This window comes from Ceratotherium simum, chromosome 17 (genome assembly GCF_057802395.1).
Source record: "Ceratotherium simum simum isolate JZ-2026a chromosome 17, ASM5780239v1, whole genome shotgun sequence".
Classification (NCBI taxonomy): Eukaryota; Metazoa; Chordata; class Mammalia; order Perissodactyla; family Rhinocerotidae; genus Ceratotherium; species Ceratotherium simum.
The window spans coordinates 46,027,748-46,049,253 of NC_141916.1; the positions used below are offsets into that span (position 1 = coordinate 46,027,748).

The 21,506-nt window shown below is 39.5% G+C and overlaps 1 protein-coding gene across 1 annotated transcript in view; it reads left to right on the forward strand.

Moving 5' to 3' along the window:
- PLBD1 (phospholipase B domain containing 1) overlaps nucleotides 1-21,506 on the forward strand; it is a 55,755-nt gene that overhangs the window by 7,655 nt on the left and 26,594 nt on the right. The window contains exons 2-5 of the mRNA XM_087442716.1: nucleotides 2,872-3,091; nucleotides 13,875-13,958; nucleotides 15,305-15,443; nucleotides 21,005-21,145. Coding sequence (XP_087298842.1) covers nucleotides 2,872-3,091; nucleotides 13,875-13,958; nucleotides 15,305-15,443; nucleotides 21,005-21,145 — 584 coding nt within the window. The remainder of the gene's footprint in view (nucleotides 1-2,871; nucleotides 3,092-13,874; nucleotides 13,959-15,304; nucleotides 15,444-21,004; nucleotides 21,146-21,506) is intronic.

Below are 21,506 nucleotides of genomic sequence, written 5' to 3' on the forward strand. Positions count from 1 at the left end.
GCCTATGTTTATTAAGTCATTACTTCCACTTAATCATTTCTAAAGAAGGCCCACCATTTTGGTTATGAATTTACTGAGAATAAATTGACTTTCCTGCTCAAGATCATTCTTTAAGGGTCATAATCAGCATTAGCTTCTAAGCCTGACCAAGTCCCAGCCTATCACCAGCCCCCTTGAGCCAAGATGCTGTGATGCTGTAGTAGTAAGTTTATATTTTTAGTGCTCATTTGATAAACAATCTTTGTATCAAAAAAATAAAATGTTGAGGCAATTTTGAATGCTGACAACAGATAGCCCTATATTAATATTTAATCTGAGCTTTCTAGTATCTTAACCACTAAAAACTCTGTATGTCCAAAACTAGACTCATATTCCCTCCCAGACCTACTCCCCATCTACTCCCTCTCTATGAATGATACAACATCCACCCGCTGAGTCTCAACCTAGAATCTGAGAGTCATTCTGGTCTCCTCCCGTCTCTTTGATGACCTGAATGTAAAGTTTGTCTTTAACTTGAGCAGCTGTGCAATAGTTTCTCTTTTTTTTTTTTTGTGAGGAAGATCGTCCCTGAGCTAACATCTGCCAATCCTCCTCTTTTTTTGCTGAGGAAGACTGGCCCTGGGCTAACATCCATGCCCATCTTCCTCCACTTTATATGGGACGCCGCCACAGCATGGCCTGATAAGCAGTGCGTCGGTGCGCGCCCAGGACCTAACCGGCGAAGCCCGGCCGCCGCAGCGGAGTGTGTGCACTTAACTGCTTCCGCCACTGGGCTGGCCCAATAATTTCTTATATAAAGAAAAAAATGTGCTATGTACCATTTCCTTTCTCCATTTTTTTTTCCTTTTTTTTTTTCTCTCTCTCTTCCTTCCTAAGTCTCTCTTCCTTTCACAGATATTTATTGAGTACCTGTTATGGGCCAGACACTATACCAAGAGCTGAGGAAACAGTCTCTGGCCTCGAGTTCATAGGCTAAGAGCAGGGGCAGACATGTAAGTTACAGTGCAATGTGATAAGACCTAAAGGAGATGTACATACAAGGTACACTGAGCTTATAGAGCAAGTCAATCCCTACAAAGGGGGTGCTGCTTCCTGAATCTTAAATAGCAATTTTGAGAATCCTAGGTGGTTAACAAGAGAGAAAATCTCAGGCAAAGGAAACAGCATATGCAAAGTCAGGGGTGTTGGACCAGTTCATGTCAGGTTGGAGAGCAGTATGTAACAGTTTCCAGAGCACACAGTGCATGGCGTGGTGGATGAAGCTGGATAGGAAGGCAGAAACGAGGGCATGAAGGCCAAGAGTGTAAGCTGAAGACTTTTGTTTCTAGGAAATAGAAGCCACTGAAGATTTTCAGTAGTGAAGTAAAAAATCAGTTTCGCATTTCAGGGGGGGTCACTCTGGCAGAGTATGTAGAACAGATTAAAAGTCAGAGGGGCCTTGAAAAAGGTCTCGTTTGTAGTCAAGGCTGGTTGTGATACCTCAAGTATCATAGAAATGTAGAGCTAAAGAGGTAGAGACTGGTGGGAGAGATACTTAGGAGGTTTTGATTAAACATGAGTTATGTGGGAGAGAGAGGAGGCCTGGATGGACTTGGGTTTCAGCCTGACAGATCATGGAGCCAAAGAGCAGAAGTGGAGGATGGGTTGGGAGAGAATATGAGTTTTGTTTTGGATATTTTGAATTTCTAGTGCTTATGGAATTATCCAGATGGTGTTATGAAGTGTGCTGTTGGGTATACAAGATAAAGAGGAGCCCACGGGAGAATGAGGAAGGAAGCAGGCAAAGGAGATTCAAGAGAGAGTGTTGTCCCAGATGCATGGAAGGAAAGAGTTTTAGAAATAAGTTGGTCACCAAGGTCAAAGGCTTTCAGAAGGTCATGTGACACCAGGATTCAAGGATTTCATTTCAAGCCAGAGCAGTGCTGGTAGCATGGTGGGGGTGGATGCCAGACCACAGCAGGCTGAAGTGAGGAAGTGAAGTGTGTGAGGCACTCCTCCCTCCAGAAGATGAGGCCTGGAACTGTGCCAGTCATATTCGCAGCTCTATCACCAGAACCTAGCATAGTCTCTGATACAGTGTGATCTAGAAAATTTGTAGTAATTTCATGAGAGATTCCGGCAATAGTCAAATCTGGTCACAAGATCCAGAGAGGGCGTCTGTGGTTAGTTTGCTTTTAGCTGTGAGACAAGGGAACATGTCAATACACTAAAGGGGGAGGAGCCCCTGCAGAGAGAGCTTTAGGCTACAAGAGCAAGTAGATACAAGATGGAGCAAAATTCATAAGGAATAAGAGAAAGGGATGGGACGCAGCACATGGGTAGAGGGATTGAGGTGAACAAGAAGGGAGAGATGGGTACAGGGTTTGTGAGGATGAATTCGCAAAATTATCAAGAATTTGAGGGAATCACAGGTGATAGTTTCTATTGTTTCTGCAAAATAGGAATTAATGTCATGTGTGAAGAATTAAGCAGGAGAGTTGGATAAGGAGCCAGAGAATATGGATGCTTTGGCCCAACTGCTGAGGGGAATGGAAGATGTTGCTGACCAGGGATGTGAACTCTATCCTGGGTTGAATTAAGGGATGGGCTAGAGCTCCAGCTCTGGCTTGCCAAGAATCCCATCTCTAAGGATAAAGCATTTAGACTCACCTCTGAAGATCTAACTATGTCCCTACCTTTGACCTGGGCTCATCCCCCTTGATCAAGGCTCACTTGTAACAAGGACAAACGATAGTGGCAGATTTCCCAATTCCAGCAGAATGGAACTCTTTAAAAGCAAATGTGTTGGAATTGTTGGTTATGTAGAGAAAAAATGCATCAGCAACTCAGTTAAATGGCACCCTATCATTATCTTCTTTTCTTTTCTTCCAGAAGTCTACTCTGCAACTGCATACTGGATGCCTGCTGAAAAGACAGTACTAGTCAAAAACGTGCTGGACAGGAGTGGGGATGCCTACGGCTTTTACAATAACTCTATGAAAACCACAGGCTGGGGCATCCTGGAGATCCGAGCGGGGTATGGTTCTCAGACCCTGAGCAATGAGGTCAGCATGTTTGTGGCTGGCTTTTTGGAGGGTTACCTCACTGCCCCGTAAGTACCCCAAGTCATGGTGGAGAACTCTCAGGAGACCTCTGTCCTTTTCTTTGTCCAACAGTGGCTCTTATCTTCCTGGCGTTGTGCATTAGAACTGAAAAGTGGCGGAGGTCCTTCTCGTATGATAGAAACATTGTCAGACTTACACTTGGACCTACAATCACCACCTGCCTAGAAGGAACAAAGCTCCCAATTGTAGCACTTGCCTTTTTAAACCTTTCTTTGTCAGGAAACTATTTTAAAAGACAGTTAAACCATTTCATCCTGCTGGTCATTGATTGTCTGGTAAGAAAGCAAATGGAGGTACAAAACAAAGAAGATTAATTAAAAATAAAATGTAAGAGCATTTATTTTCAACAGTCTTAAAACAATACTTTCAAGTGGGCAAAGATTTTAAATTGAAATTTTAATGTCTAATATAAATGTTTCTTCCAGTTCTATTGTTACTTGATTCTTGTGTCCTTCCTTTGTCTTATCAAAATAACAAAAACGTAGTTAGTAACAATGCAATCAGGGTGCATCCTTGTTAGAGAAAAGCTCTTTAAGGAAGACAAAGTTGCAACTCATTGAATCAAGCCTCATCTTTCCTTTGATACAAAGTGTCCTGCTGACTTGGCTTTCTTCTTTATTCCCTGTGACCTAGATTATGGAGAGCAATTTAACCAAACCTTAAATTGCACTGTTACTACTTTAGTCATAGTAAGTGCACTGTTGATCCTAATCTGTTTCTGCATCCTGGAGATTATATTGGATGTTGAATGACGAGTTATTGGGTTCTGTCTGCTCTTTTTTAATTTAAACTAGAAATTCCTGTTTTTAATTTTATACCAAATTTTTGTTGCCTTACCATACAAGTCCCTTTATTAGTATACTACTTGGAGATGTATAAAACTTTATAAACTAAATAAGATTAAAAAAAATGTTTAAAATGGTATTACACATGTAAAAATCTGAACTTTTTATCCTTCTCTCCAAATCTTTATCCATTTCTGTATCCATTGAGTTCTGATTGCATTATTTAAGTTGAGTTGCAAGTTTGGAGAAATAATTCAGACTGAAGTGTCGTGAATATAAATATATTAGATTAACTCATGGGTGATATATGTAATAGGCTATTAAGGGAAACTACATGATTTGAAGGGAGCAGCTCTAATCTATGAGAATGTTGTAAGGATAATCATGTCTTCCTTGGATGTTAGTATTGCTACCAGAGAGCTCAGGGAGTTTGAGAAGGCTTCTGAAAAAGGTGGCACTTCTGATATTCCTATGTCACAGAAAAACACACATTTTGATGTCTCACTCTTGGGGGTTGCTTTATCATTTCACTCTTATTCTTTTTTTGAGTGTGTGTGAGGAAGATTAGCCCTGAGCTAACATCTGTCGCCAATCCTCCTCCCTTTGCCAAGGAAGATTGGCCCTGGGCCAACATCCGTGCCCATCTTTCTCTACTTTTTATTTTTATATATGGGACACCTGCCACAGCATGGCCCAATAAGCCGTGCGCAGGTCTGCGCCAGGGATCCAAACCTGTGAACACCAGGCTGCTGAAGCGGAGCGCACAAACTTTACCACTGCACCATTGGGCTGGCCCCTCACTCTTATTCTTAATATAAAACATTGACCTATCCTTGAGTACTTTTATGCATTTACCAAGAAAATCCATAGGTTAATTCTTTTAAATGCATTATATTAATAACTTTTTTATACTTCTATATTAGAGTAAAAGTTACTTAAATTTTATTTCTTAAAAATGACACTTATCCTCTATTCAGTAACTCTTTTCTCATTTTCTTTGCCTTTTTGCCTGTCTTTTCAAAGAAAATTCAACATGTAGAAGTCAGTCTTATAAGATTAAAACAAACAAACAAACAGCTTCCTGCATATTGTGACCCGTGCTTTGAGGATCTGGCAACCGAGTCTGCCTTCCCTTCAGATCATAGTAGCAGCATGTGAGCAAATGATCAGGAGTGAGGGAGAGACCGGTCTGGTAATCTCAGTCAATACAGGTCCTCAAGGAAGAGTTGGGAAACTCTTGGCAGCATTTCTGCTGCAGAGAACAACCTGAAAAGGGTGCTTTAATCATAAGTGTGATAGGAGTCCCGAGGAAGGCGCCCCAGTGGGCCAGAGCAGTCCACGAAGGCTTTGTGGAGGAAGCGAGTTGTGAGTCTGGCGCCTGATAGATGAGAACCATTTGGTTTGGCTGGGAAGAGGGAGAGGATCATTCTGGCAGAAGGTAACAACAGAATACTGAAAAAAGGCACTGAGTCTGAAATGAGGAAGTTGCATTTACAACGAGCAAGGAGTGGAGGCTCCGATTCAGCAGAGGACAAGAGGTTTAAAAAGGCAAATGGGGGCCGTGTCGTGGAAGGCTTTGAATGGAGGCCCATTCACCAGTTATCATTCTCTATTTCAAGAGTAGAGTGCTCAGAAGTTCCTTGAATTTGAAAGACAACCTCTCTGTTCATCTCTCTCTTGTATCTCGAGTTCCTTTGCTAGAGATGGGCTTCCTGCATCTGTGGTACCGAGACCTGAGAGCACCTCTGCTCTGCGGAGACTTTGATACATCTCATTGAACAGGAGAAGATGCTGGTGAGCAGGAAGATGCATGATAAAGAACGGAAGAGAGAAGTCAGCGTTTGTATATTTGAAGAAGAAGGAGAAGGACAAAGAAAAAGAGAAAGAGAAGGAGACAAAAAGAAAGGAAGAAAAAAAGGAAGGAAGGAGAACAGAAAAAGAAGAGCGGGAGGAGGAAGTATTACAACCAAAACTATCTTCAGAAGGGCACTTCCATAAGCTCCTTCTCAGAGGCTGGCCTTCTAACTGCATTACTGAAAAGTCAGATAAGTAGGGGAATTTCCGAATCAGCATGCATTTAACGGACCTGCTCTGTGCCTAGCTCAAAGCTCAGAATAGCAGAATGTGACCCAGCATACTCAAAACAGAACCCTGGCAATAGGATGGAGAAGAGAGGAGAGAGGGAGGAGGCTATCAATTTCCTTCCTCCTCTTCTGATGTGGTCCAGGAGATGAAGGCTTATTACACATTCTTTTTTTTTTTTGTAGAGGAAGATCAGCCCTGCACTACCATCCATGCCAATCCTCCTCTGTTTGCAGAGGAAGACTGGCCCTGGGCGTCTATTGCCAATCCTCCTCCTTTGTTTACCTTTTTCTCCCCAAGGCCCCAGTAGATAGTTGTATGTCGTAGTTGCACATCCTTCTAGTTGCTGTATGTGGGACGCCACCTCAGCATGGCCGGACAAGAGGTGGGTCAGTGCGTGCCCGGGATCCAAACTCGGGCTGCCAGCATGCGCACTTAACCGCTAAGCCACAGGGCTGGCCCCTTATTACACATTCTGATGCCCAAGAATTTATTGTGAAGGAAGGAGATATTCCAAATGGAGTAGAAATGCTGGGCTCACAGTGACAAGAGCTCCGGGAGGGAAAGAGAACAGAGGGGATGCTGGAAGGCTTCACAGAATTGTGACCCCCAGACCAAAGGCACCACCAAGGACTGCTGAAGTCAGCACCATAGCCGCACAGCCCACTGTACACTGTCTCAGCGGTGAGAGGCAGTGTGGCTCCCTCTGAGCAAAGGTATCGAGCGTTCTCTGAAGCAAAGCAGTGGAGTTTAAACTGTCAACCATCTGGAAGCTGTGACTGTAGCCACAGACCGATAGTGGGGAAGGAATACAAGTCACAGGCTAGGTTTGTTTGTTTGTTTTCAGCTAAACATGAGTGATTAAGAAACAAAAGCATCTTCATACACAAATATCATTTCATCAACTTAAAACATATACTGTTACTCGGGAGTGCTTTGCAAAGTATGATCCCACATACCAAGACAGCCTTGCAGCAAAGGGGTCTAAGCCTGGGCTGAGAAGGTGAGTTTGTGCCAGAGGCCAAAAGAAAGAGCCGTCTTTTCTCGTTTTGCTCTCAGCTTGCAAGGTTGCTCAGGCAGCTGCCAAGACCGGTGGGAAGTGTAGGGCTGCCACTTTTTCCCACATCATCGCATTTAAAATGGAGTTGTGTTCCTTATATCCTTCTGAACCTTGGGGGGAGGAGGTGTGTGAGAGGATGGATATTGTGGGATGAACAATTGAGATATTCAGATAAGGAGATTGGTTTAATCACCTCAGATGATATCGTTTGCTCTTTCCAACCAATGAAGTACTTGAGAGACCAGATGAAAACACACAAAGAAGTATCCTCAAATCCTCCATCGTTTCTATTGAAGTGTTCACTAATTTGTTGCTTCCTTGAACGTTTACAACACTCTCCAGGTAACAGTTTGGTCCTGGGCTCAGTCCTTTGTACTTCTTCATGAAGTTCAAGCCCATCTACCAGTGCTGCTCCTGCAGAGGTATCTCGCCATCTGCAGCAGCAGCCGGATCCAGCTGGGCCACAGCTTGGAGTAGGCACTGGATATTTTCAGGGGCTTCTCTCACTGTCTTGCCCTTCCTCGTGCTCTCTTCTTTTCTCCTTCTTCTTCTACAGTCCCCACCCCCATCCATCCTGAGGAGTTGCTCATTGCAGGATGTTGATATTGCCTTGAAAGCATGCGTTCCAGATGGGCTCCTGAGCCATGCTGTGATGCCCCCTCAGGTTCTCACACATCCCTTTCCCAGCAACTGTTAGAACCATGATTCCTGAGAGCCAGCTGCTGCCTTTCCCATCTCTACCTATTGAAACATTGCTCAACCTCCAAGACCCATGTCAGATGCTGTCTTCTTGATGAAGTTTTTTCTGATTCCATTCCCACTGGATTGGAGCTCCATCCCTCCCCTCCACCATCTGTTAGTGCTTTGAGGGCAGGGTCTCTATTTTATTCATCTTTATATACCCAGACACCTGGCACAGTGCTTCTGCCCCCAGCAGTTACTTAATTACATGCTTATTAAGTTTAATTGAACCCTGTTGTTGCTCCAATTCTATCCGAGATGAACCAGAAGTGTGAGGTACATATTTTCACATAATGCGGTATCTAGCAGGCTTAGCCAAACGGAGTTTCCTCATTCGTTTTTTAACTCTATGGGGTGGGTCCCTATGTCTCACTAATGATGTAAAAGCTGATGAATAGTCATAGATTGACTTTTAGTAAAATGAGTCATGAAACTTTTCTGGAAAGAATGGTGATGAGGGTGTGGGGACCTGATCTGCTCTAGTTTTTAATAAAGTGGCTGATCTCGTGTTACTGAGGCAGCTGCTGAAATGACCTCCTTTAGAATTACCCAGTTTGAGTGAGCCATCTCAATGTGATAAACACTTGTTACACTACCTTGTGCCAGGCTCTGGGGCTAGGGAGAAATGTAGGGGGGAGAGTTAGTTCCTCAATACATTCTTCAAAGAGGATTCCTTTTAAGTTAATATATTGACACAACAGTTGCTAAAACTATGATGAAAAGAGATTCTAGCAAGATTATGGCACAGGTTAAAGCAGACAAAGGTGGTACCTTTTTTGTGTTTGGCCTACTACCAGGAAATATCTCAAGAATCTCCTCCACACCCTCAACTTGCTCCTTTGTTGTTAAACTCCGAATATGCTTCCAGGTCAAGGCTGTGGGCAAAACAAAGATAAGTAAGGTACAGTCCCACCATCAAAAATATTGAATGACCCATCAACTAGTAAGTATTTGGAACTTAATATGAACCACAAAATGATGATGATGATGATGATGATGATGATGATGATGATAAGGATGGTGATGATGGTGATGATGATGACGACTAGCACTTATATAGCATTTAAAATGTGCCACACAGTTCAAAGCATTTTGCATATGTTAAATTACTTAATCCACAGCAACACTGTGAGGTATGTATCATCATTATCCCCATATTATTGATATGAAAGCTGGGGCACAGAGAAGTTAAGTAACAAGCTGAAAATCACAAAGCAGGAGCCAGGGTTAGAAACCAGGTTGTCTAATTACAGAGCTTGTGCGCACGCACGTGCACATATGTGCACACACAAATGGAGTAATCACTATGGGAAATACGAAAGGAGCCACATATGGTCTCAGACCCAGAAAGTCAAAACAATTAGAAAAGAGTAGGAGACAGCACATGACAAGTGCTAAGTGATGTGGTATTAACATAAGTGAAAAAGATTCAGGAAAAGGTGGGTGTACACATGTCTTCATGATTCTCACATATAAACACATGTGAGAGATGTAAAGGTGAGCAAGTCTTGGCCAACTTAGGAGACAGCTTACTGACTTTACACACCGCCAGAGCTGAAACTAAATCTAGCGCATTCATGATGTGGATACTAGCATTAGCTCTGTTTGATGAGAATTCTGAAGCGTGGAGAAGTTAGGAATCTTGCTTATGGTCAACAGCCTAGCAGTAGTAGAGTCAAGCTTTGAACTCAGAATTCAAAGCCTCTACGCTTAACTGCTGTACTGTATTGCTCTGCCACACAAAAGTGTCGGACTCCAGGCACAAGGATCAGAGAAGGGCCTCAACCTGAGGAGACTGCAGGTGGATTGTGTTCCTTGGGGCCCCTGAATGGGCAAGATCAGTTGAGGCCTCCACTTCTGATCTCAAAGTGGAGGTTTCTGTTCTCCTGCTCTGAATGTCAGAATTGAAAAATCTAGCCTCCCCCTATCAAAAAAGAAAAAATTTCAATAATTCTAGCCCAGTTACCCTCCTATATCTCCACCTGTCTTGTCTACCATTATGTGGGCATCCTCAGCAACCATCCCGGAGTCAAGATTAATGTTCCTCTGTTTCAGGTTTTCTCAACCTCGGCACAGTTGACATGTTGGGTTGAATTATTCTTTGCTGCGGGGATTGCATTGTAGGATGTTAGCTGCATCACTGGCCTCTACCCACTATAGGCTGGTTGCACCTTCCCCTCCCCTAGTGGTGAGACAACCAAAAAAGTCTCCAGGCATTGCCACATGCCCCCTGGAGGGAAAAATCACTCCAGTTGATAAACACAGCCCTATTTTGAAATGGACTGAAAAACTAAGAGGATCTGGAACTCCATCTGGGTGGAGCTAGGCAGGGCTCAGTGATGGAGACTTTGGGTAAAAAGTATGCATTTTTTGTTTCCTTACCTGAGTGAGCATTATAGGTCAATAGCCCACAAAATATTTTTTCCAAAAACTAGAACTTTATTTTTATATAAATCATTTTAATTTCAAGAGCCCATTCCTCCTGACAGCAGAAAATGTTACCATAGTCATTTCAATAAACATAATAATTTATCATTTAAACTGAGTCAATTCAGAATGTTCCCCTCCTCTTAAAACACTTTGCCAGAATAGATTGGTGTTACTGAGGCATTTTGGAGGGAGGGGATATGTTTAATCAATGGTTGTCCTGTGTCCTTCTCTGGCATCCACCATAGTGGAACAATCTCATTTAGTCTTTAGCATGAATGTCTCCCCGTCTGACATCTGATGAGCTTTCCATGGTCTCCCTGATCTCCAGTTGCATAATCAATACCACAAGTATAAGTCCTCTGCCCCCAACAGGTCTATCAGCCCCCAATGTCTACTTATTCTACCGTAGACCACACAAAGAAACATTTGGCTTCTCCCTGAAACTCACTGAGGTGTACAGGGGTGCTACATTTGGCTCATGAGCCCAGACCCTCCAGGCAGCCATCTCTGCTTCCCCACACAATCTTAGAGTGGGAAACTGTAGGATTGTTGCCTCCCTGAGCAACTAAATCAAGTCATCTAACTCACCTGGAGTTTCTGCATTCCATTCACCCGAAGTATGAGGCCAGGACAGAGGGTCCCTTTCTTGTCACTTACATACCTGTCTAGCTTTGTTGCTGTTCTCTGTCCCACTTTTAGAGGTGGTGGAAAGGGAAAAGCGATCAACTTGATAGTAGAACTGATGTGGCAGCATAAAAGATATATAAACAAAAGTTAAATGCAATAATTCAATTTTTAAAAAATATTTACGGGTAATTAGAAGGACAAGCTCTCATGAAGTGAAGTTTATTGAATTCTATAAATAAATAGGACTATAAAATAAAAGATTTCAAAGGATTTCAATGTTGTTTACCTAATTGACGATAAAACTATTCTCATTTTATTAGTTTCTGAAAACTTCAAGATAAAGGATACCTAAAGTTCCAAAGTACAGGGAGCCAAATTCCCATTCTTGGAACCTGAGTCATCTCCTATTTACAATGCTGACCTCTCTAGGTCAATAAAAAGCATCAAATGAAAACCAGAACTAGGACTTTAGGTAAACTTTCAGTCCAGTGGTTGCAAGGCGTTCACGATTTGACCCATTTTGTTCCAAACTTTTAGCAAATGATAGATAAAATATAGAGAAAGAAAGCACTGTGGTAATATAGCTGGGCCTCCAAACAAGATTAAATATTTCTTGAACCAGAAAAGAAACAAAAAACAAGGCGATGAAGTATGGATCTGCTGAGCCCTTGGCATGAAGCAGGCAGAGACAGCCACCCCTGCTGATGGGTGAAGGCCTCAGTGCTCTGAGTGAGGCTGAGTTAAGGCTGGAAAGGAGAAGTAACCTTACTGCTTTTGACTGTTGATAAAATAGGAGGCCACAGAATAACTTGTATTGATGTGCATCCCAGTGTACAGATTTATAAGAAACCATGAGCTTGAAAGGAGGCGGGGGGGGGCAACAGGAACCAAATCATCCATGTGCTGGTTCAATTACAGATATATCTACAATTTCCCATAGGAAAGAAGTCTCAAAAAGCCACTATAAGACCTCGTTTCCAGGGAGTCAGATGGAGACACTTAGGGAAAAATGAGAGGAGAGAGAGAGAATATAAACAAACAACTAAAAATGCTTGCACACTAGAGTTCCAAAATACACAAAGAAATTGAATGCTAAGAAAAATAGTCAACAAAATCAATAAAAAAATCATGAATACACTCCAGATTAATTTTTTGGAATGGTTTAATAAAGACTAAATATGCTTAAGGCACTCTAAGTTATAAATGAAGTAAAACTTGAAGAAGAATTTATGAAACAGAAAGAAAGAAGATGAGTAGATATTTTAAAAGAACCTGTTTGAAATATTATAAGTGGAATTTTTTTAAATATCAATAAATGCGCAAATTCTGGATTGGACATAATCAGAGAAAAAATTCTGAGTCAGACATTAGTATTGAGAAATTTACGTAGTACACTGCCCAAAGAGATAGAGGGGTAAAAATAATGAGAAAGCTGTTATTAGAGTAGTTTGATTGGGAAACTCCAACATATGCCTATTAGGAGTCCCAGAAAAAGAGACTAAAAGGAATTGCAGATAAGCAATTGTTGTCAGGGTAATAGTTGAGAATTTATCAAAATTGAAAAAGACAAGATCCTTAGTTGGAAGATAGAGCCTATTAAATTGCTACCACATAGTGGGTGAAACTACAGAAAACTGAGGATAAGAGAATATTCTTAAAACTATCAGAAAGAAAAGACATTTACTAAAGGGAATCTCAGCTAGAATGACAGCATATTTCTCATCAGCAACAATAGAGCGAGAAGATGTGTGGATAATATCTTAAAAGCACCAAGGGAAAATAACTAACTAGAATTTTATAGCAACTTAAATCATCCAAGAGCAAGGGCAAAATAAGAATATTTTTGGATATATAAATTAAAATGTTTTACCATGCACACTATTATAGGATATACGTTAACAATAATAGTAGGAGGGAAAGTTTGGGACATAATGAGCAATAATTAACACAAGAAACAAAGAAGTTAATAAAATTTGATTTTAATAGTTAAAAAATAAAAAATTTTAAAATAGAAATAACTTTTTAATTAAAAAAGTTAAACTAAATGTTTGAACAACAACATGGTGGGTGATGTCAATGGGCAGTTAAAGCTTGCTAAAATATGCATCATGTTTGGAGGAGGAGAGAAATATAAAATTTATTTAGAGTTGATAAGAAAATGCATAGTTATGAATGTTTTTAAAAATTTTAATGATGAACACTAATGGAACAGAAATAAGTTTTATAGCTTCTAAAACAGCAGAAGTAAAAAGAAAGGTAATGAAAGTGTTATCTAAACAAGGAAAACATAAAAGAGGCACAAAGAAAGGGATGGTAAATGGAAAATAGAAAAGATTGTAGAAATAAATCCCAGTATATTAAAATCACATTAAATGTAAATGGATTATTTTTGTTAATTAAAAAATATTTAATTGGGGAGATGTTTTTTAAGGATACAAACTTCCAAATAAGTTCTGAAGAACTAATGCACAGCATAGTGATTACAGTCAACAACACTGTATTATAAACTTCAAAGTTTCTAAGAGACTAGATCTTAATTGTTCTCACCACAAAAAAGAAATGATAATTATGTGATGTGATGGAGGTGTTAGCTAATGCTGTGGTGGTAATCATACTGCGATATATAAATGTATCAAATCAACACTGTACACCTTAAACTTACACAGTTTTATATGTCAACTATATCTCAATAAAAAATGTTTATGGTATAGCATATGAGACATGTTTAATTTTTTTAAAGTAAGTTTTAAGATAAAGAATCCTAAATAGCCAATAATCTTGGGAAATTAAAACAGCAAATATGGCAAAATATAGTGATTTAATAAAGTTGGGTCATGGATACTTGGGTGTTTGTTATATTCTATGCTTTTCTGTAAGTTGGAAATATTTCCCAACTTTAAATTGTGCATTTGATTTATAAAAAAGATAGTAGGGAATGTTTGCAATAGGGGATGTCCTAGTTAGCCAAAAGTTTGAGTAATTTACTTGGATGGAGAAATCCAAGAAGAAAAATAGAAATGTAATAATTTTCATCTATCATTTCAGACAAATTCAGGACCACTTCACAAACCTCTACCCACAGCTGATTAAGAAAACTTCCATCGTGAATAAAGTGCAAGATTTTATAGTGTATGTATAATAGCTTTCCTTTTCTCATTGTTATTGAGGCTGCAGGGCCTAAATCTATCATTTCAAATAGCAATTTTTGCTTTGCCAGTTTCTTTTCTATCTCTTAGACAGGAGTCTGGAGTTTGTTCCAGTTGTAAGGTATAGCACTTTTTGGTAATGGTATGAAAACTGGTTGCAGACAACATGTCCCCTAATTTGGGCTCTCTCAGAGGTCAGGTTAAATATCACATTATTAATTGCTAACACAACTGGAGGAAGACACCATCAGTGTAAGGCCGGCAGAGTTAACCACCTGGATCACTTCCGCTTGAGGGCCCCTCTCCTTGCAGACATCTCTCCTCCACACTCTTTAAGGTATTTCCTTTTCATGGGCCTGGTGACTAATCCTAGCTGGGGTGTTAGCTAATGTCTAAAATCATAATTCTAACATCCTCTGATAATATTCCCATTTTAATAAAGTTTTCTGAAGACTAATCATTCTCCATATTCAGAAAATCTGTTTTATATTTGTGAGATGACAGACCCTACAAGATGGATTTGGGGACAGAGGGGCTCATGGTTTGGCCCTCTGAATCATATGCTAACGAACCTCTTCATCGAATGCTAACGTCCTACAGAGCATCAGTTAAAAACCAGTGGGCTAAATCCCATGAAGCAATGACATCGTATTCTAAAATTGATCTAGAGGGAGCCTGACAAATCAGAAATAGCTTTCAGTATACAAAGTGATGTCATCATCCCCTCTGAAGTGCAGAAAACTAAAAGGAGAGACAAAATGAAAGAACTATAAAAAACAAGACTTTTTGCTAAGCATGCTAGGACAGAGCTGTTGAGTTAGTTGTTAGTAACAACTGAAATAGAATGAACCATAAACTATGAAAATGATTTGAGAGAAATATAAACATATACAAACTACCCTGTCTTTAGGAGTTTTTATTTTTTCCTGTTGTTTAACTTTACCACTTCTGACGTACAAAAATAAAGTTGATCAATTTATCCTTACTGATTTAGTGAGACATGATTTTATTTGAAATGCATTTGGGTGGTCTATCCTTGACTTTCTTAGGTCTCAGTATCACAGGTGGGTAAATATTACACCTGTGTTTCAGTTCTAGGTAGATCATGGAGGGAGCTATAAGGGAAGAGACATAGTCCTAGGGAGAAATTAAAAATCATTTAGGATTTGCCCTGATATCCTTTCAAAGTGACTGGAACATTACAAGATCCAGAATTTAAATTATGCTAGCATAAGTATCTGAATATATAATCTCTAAACACCTGGGTTTAATTTAGCTTTGGATGAGCAATCATGGAATCATCTAGTACAAATCTAATTTCTCTTTCAGGAAGCAAGATCAATGGATCCAGAAAATGATCAAAGATCACAAGGATGACCCGTTTTGGAGACATGTAGCCTATGTTATGGCGCAAATGAATGGGCTGTATGTAGGAGCAGTAAGGAGGGCTGAATTAGAAGGGACAAAGGTAAGATTTTCAAGAAGCTACTCAGAATTTTCATGGTAAGGCAGGAATATTGAAAATTGTCTTTAAAATAACATTCCAGTTTAGAAGCAGATCAAGGACTAGGACTAGAGTATAAATTCCTTGCACACAGGCACTGTCTTGTCTATCATATTGCTAGTACCTGATTCACTGTCTGACACAAAATTCAAGCTTAACACACAAATAAACCAACTTGTTTCTGTGTTTTCTCAATCTCTTTCATAATATTGTGCTCTGGAGTGGTTAAAGACCTGGTATGGATGTACTGGCTGTTTAACTAACCTAATAAAGCTAGTGTTTTAGATAATATGATTGTTAAGTCTAAGTGTACAAGTTCTAAGCTTCCCATCCTCCACAGCACACACCTACGTGTGCACACATCGTAATTTGTTTGGAAAGCTTTACTGAATCATTGAAGACTCAAAAGTACCATTTAATATACTTCCAAAAATAATGGAGATTTTGTTTCCTGGGAGTAATATATATATATTACACACACACACACTAGACATATATATAGACATACACTAGACAAAATGTACAAAAAGACAGTTCATAGAAAAGTGATGCGAAAAATTCTTCGTCCTATGAGCTCAGCCTTGCTCATAAGGTTGGAAACATAAATTAAAACCATACTGAGGAATACTTTCTCACTTATCAATTTGGCAAAAATGTGAAAGCATACTCTGTTGGCAGGACTATGGGGAAAAAAGGCACTTTCCTAAAATATTGGTGGGAATGCAAAACGGTATATCTGCTACAGACAGGAAATTTGGCACTCGGTATTCAAATCACATACTCATTTACCCTTTGATCCAGTAATCCCACTTCTAGGTTTATGACAAAGATTCACTGGCAAAAGTACAATATGGCATATGTGTAAGCCTATTCATTGTGGATAATTTGTAGTAGCCCAAGACTGAAAACAGCCAAATACATGGAAGACTTGCTGCATAAATGATGTAGCAGTAAACAGGAATGAGGCAGATCTCCATATACTGTTACGGAGTGACCTTCAGGATCTGTTATTAAGTGTAAAAAAGTAAAGTAAAGACCAGTGTGTATCATTTGCTACCTTTTACATAAGAAATGGAAATAAGATGATAGATGATAGATGAGAGAGAAAGAGAGATTTGCTTATCTTTCCAAGAAGAAACAACAATGAAAGAATAAACCCCAAACAAAACAAAAAATGATTACCTATAAAAAAGGAATAGGGGCCAGCCCAGTGGCATAGTGGTTAAGTTCGCATGCTCAGCTTCAGCAGCCTGGGGTTCACAGGTTCAGATCCTGGGCATGGACCTATGCACTACTCATAAAGCCATGCTATGGCAGGTGCCCCACATATAAAGTGGAGGAAGATGGGCATGGATGTTAGCCCAGGGCCAATCTTCCTCAGCAAAAAGAGGAGGGTTGGCAACAGATGTTAGCTCAGGGCTAATCTTCCTCACCAAAAAAAAAAAAAAAAAGGAGGAAAAGAGAGTGAAGGATGGAGGAGACAGGGATGAAAGCTACATTTCTCTGAATGTAACTTGCTTTATACATTTGACTTTGGAACCATGAATATACTGTTCATAATTATAAAATACAGTTTAATTACATATAAGGAAAACAATTCCTAAAATCTGAAAACAAATTGACACAAATATATCTAACTGTATATTAAGTTCACGACATAACCATACAGAGACCACTTATTTCAACTGACCTTAAAAATACAGTTATTGCTATAGATCCTTAAGTGGGGTAGATCCTGAGGACAAGAAGAACCATCAAAAAGATAAAAACAGGGGGCCGGCCGGTGGCACAGTGGTTAAGTTCATGTCCTCTGCTTCAGCGGCTGGTGTTCGCAGTTTCAGATCCCAGGTGCGGGCCTACGTGCTGCTTATCAAGCCATGCTGTGGTAGGCATCCCACATATAAAGTAGAGGAAGATGGGCACGGATGTTAGCCCAGGGACAATCTTCCTCAGGAAAAAGAGGAGGATTGGCAACGGATGTTAGCTCAGGGCTTATCTTCCCCACAAAAACAAAACAAAAACAAAACAACTTTTAGCTCTATTCAGTAATCTTACTTTAGTAATAATATTGGTATTTTTATTTTGAAATTTGATAGAGTTTAATAAATAGATGTAGTAAGATAAGCAAATAAGTAAATATGTTGGATATCAAGATTTTTAACATAAGAAAAATCAATGAAGTAAAGACTCTGTAATTTTTAAAATTGTTATATAGGTAGAAAATCATTTCTTTTAGCTTCCTTAAAAAAATACGTATTTCCTTGCTTTGTCCCCTGAAAAGGCCTAGAAGTAATGACAATAGTCTTGACCCACTAGCGCTGAGCCTTCCCACAGAGAATATTTCTTAGGCTAGGCAATAATATCTTAAACAAAACACAAAAGCACTGGCCATGAAGAAAAAGATAGATAAATTCAGCTAATTAAAATGAATTTCTTTTTATCAGAAGACACTAGAGAGTGAAAAGCTAAGCTGCAAACCCAGAGAAAATATTTGCAATACATTTAACTAACAAAGGATTCGTATCTAAAATACATAAAGAACATCAACAAAAAAATTTAAAAAAAGAAAATACCCAATAGAAAAACGGGGAAGGGCAAAAAACATCAACAGGAATTTCACAGAAGAGGAAACACAAATGGCCCAAAACATGTGAAGAAATGCTCTATTTTAAAGAAATGCATATTAAAACCTCTGTGAGATCCTATTATGCACCAGAATTGGGAAATCTCAACCTCTGCTGGAGTGAGTAAATTACTACAACCACTTTGGAAAAGGATTGGGCATTACTTGAAACATTTGAAGATAATGCATATTCTATAACCTAGTAAATCCACTCAGAGGTTAAAGACACTCTTGTATGTGGGTTCCATGTACATAAAACAGTACCGTTGTTTTGCTGTGAACTAGAAACATCCCAAATGTTCATCATAAGCATATTGTGATACTATATATACATTTGTGTAATGGAATATCATATAGCAATGAAAATGAATGAACTATTTCCACACCATCGACATTGATTAATGTCAAAAAATAATATTGAGCAAAATAATGAACACAATATGATTCTATTTGTACAAATTCAAAAGCAGGGAAATTTTTTAAAAATATATTGTTTAGGGATTCATGCATAGATGATAAAATAATAGAAAAGCAGGTAATGAGCAACAGAAAATTTAGCAGAGTGGTTACTACTGGTAGGGAAGGAGGGACGTGCGACTGGAGACTTCTAAGGCAAAACTAATGTTCTGTTTCTCAAGCTGTGAGGTGGTTACACAGGTGTTTATTTTTGTTATTTTTCCTTAAATTACACATTTACATCTTTATTCTTTGATATGTATGGTATCATTCTTAATTTTAAAAATAAAGGCAAAAAAATTTGCAATTCATATCAGAGACAATTAACTAATTTCCCTAATACTTAACGAACTCCTAAAAATCAATGAGAAACAGAATAACCAAGTAGAAAAATAGATCAAGCATATGAACAGTTCACAAAAAAACAAATCCAGTGGTTTTTAAACATATGCTCAGCCTCACTCATAACAAAAGAAATGCCAATAAGCTACGAAATACTGTTTTTCACCTATCAAATTGGAAATAAACGAAATGTTTAATACGTTATTGAAGCTGTAAGAGTATAATTGAAACAAGCCCTATGGAGACAATTTGGCAATATCTAGTAAAATCAAAATCAGTTCTGGGAATCTATCCTATGCATAGACTCACACACATACAAAATGATGTGTCCAAGATTGATTATTTTCACATTGTTTATAGTAGCAAAAGACTAGAAACCACTGAAAGTCCATCAATAAAATACTGGTTAAAAATAATTACAGTGTATCCATTCATTGGAATACTGTTTAAAAGAATGAAGAAGATTTTTACATCCAACATGGAAAGATCCCCAAGATATTGAGTTAAAGATATTGACAGAAAAAAACAAGGTGAGGAGTAGTGCATATAATACACTAACATTTGCGTGTAAAGACATTCAGAAAAGTCTATAGATGGACACAGGAAACCAGTAGAAGTAGTAAACTGAAGACAGGATGGGACTTGAGCCAGTGGAGAATGGGAGTAGGAGGAGAATTTCCACTATAGATCTTCTTATAATTTTAAAAATCTTGAATAATGAATGTATTACTTTTTCAAAAACCAAAACAAAGAGAATACTTATATAAATAAATAATCAGGTTGAGCCTTTTGTTTTTGTTTTTGTGTTTTGGTTACAATGGCTTTTGTGTTTGTCCTCCCGCCACGTCTGCCTAAAAACCAGTTTGGTTGTAGACGCCCACCCCCGGGCTACTCTGGTGGACTGAATCTTGCTGGAGCAGTGCTCTCTAGTTAGCACAAAGTTCATGTTCAAGTCTGATCATTGCTTCAGGGTTAATGCTGTCAAGTTAGTTAGTTAGTTAAACACGCAATCAAAATCTAAAGCATCTTAGTTGAATGCTTTTGCCCTAAAGCAGTGATTCTCAATTAGGGGTGATTTCCCTCCAGAGGATATTTAGCAATGCCTGGACACATTTTTGGTTGTCAAAACTGGGAGGTGCTACTGATATCTAGTGAGTAGAGGCCAGGGATGCTGCTAAACATCCTACAATGAACAGCCCCCGACAAGAAAGAATTATTAGGCCCAAAATATCACTAGTGCAGAGATTGAGAAAATCTGCTATAGAGGAATGCAAACAGAATGGTCTGTTTGTTTTACTCTTTAGGAGCCATTCCCCAAATCTGTGGATATCGAAACATACTAAAATATCTCTTAACTATAAAGTAATAAAAATTATTTTATAAGCTACAATAAAATCTAATGTATCTGTTACATTAGGGACCCTTCATAAAGGAATAATTTTTTTTTTTTTTTGTGAGGAAGATCAGCCCTGAGCTAACATCCATGCCAATGCTCCTCTTTCTGCTGAGGAAGACTGGCCCTGAGCTAACCTCTATTGCCAATCCTCCTCCTTTTTTTTTTTTCCCTTTTTCTCCCCAAAGCCCCACTAGATAGCTGTATGTCATAGTTGCACATTCTTCTAGTTGCTGTATGTGGGACGCCGCCTCAGCATGGCTGGACAAGCGGTGCATTGGTGTACTCCCAGGATCTGAGCCCGGGCCCCTAGTAGTGGAGCGCATGCACTTAACCGCTAAGCCACAGGGCCGGCCCCAGGAATAATTTTTTTTTGGTGAGGAAGATTAGCCCTGAGCTAACATCTGTTGCCAATCCTCCTCTTTTTGCTGAGGAAGATTGGTCCTGGGCTAACATCCATGCCCATCTTCCTCTACTTTATATGTGGGATGCCGCCACATCATGACTTCATAAGTGGTGCGTAGGTCCGTGGCTGGGATCTGAACCCACGAACCCCAGGCCACTGAAGTGGACCACGTGAACTTAACTGCTATGCCACCGGGCCGGACCCCATAAAGGAATAATTTAATAGATCCCTAACAAGAGGAAAAATAGAAAATGATATCTGACTGTCAAAAATCAATGTTAAAAGCAGTCTTTGTCTTTTCCCAGCCCATAACCTTATTCCAGATTCAGTTCCTGAATGCTATTGGAGATCTGTTGGATTTGATTCCCTCACTTTCTCCCACACAGAAGTACAACCTGAAAGTTTTTAAGAGATGGGATATGGGACATTGCTCTGCTCTTATTAAGGTGAGACACATGTGGCAGCCTCTCTCTTTTTCCTTGTTCTGGTCCACACAGACTTCCTTGATATATCACCTGAGTACGGCAACATCTCGTTACCCCTGGCTATGGCTGTACATCAGCTCATGTGTTCCTCTATTATAGAAATTAAGAACTGGAAGCAACTGATGGAGGGAACTGAAAGTACATGATGTTACCTCCGTTTCTTCCACCATTCCTCCCATGCTATATGTGCCTGCCACTCCCACCTTCCAGAGTCTTCCATTTTGGATGCTAGGACAGTGTCTGTTTTGTACACATTAAAGGTTGATGTTGGACTTATTGGTCATATTTTCTGGTGATAAAGCAATAAACACCTGACAACACA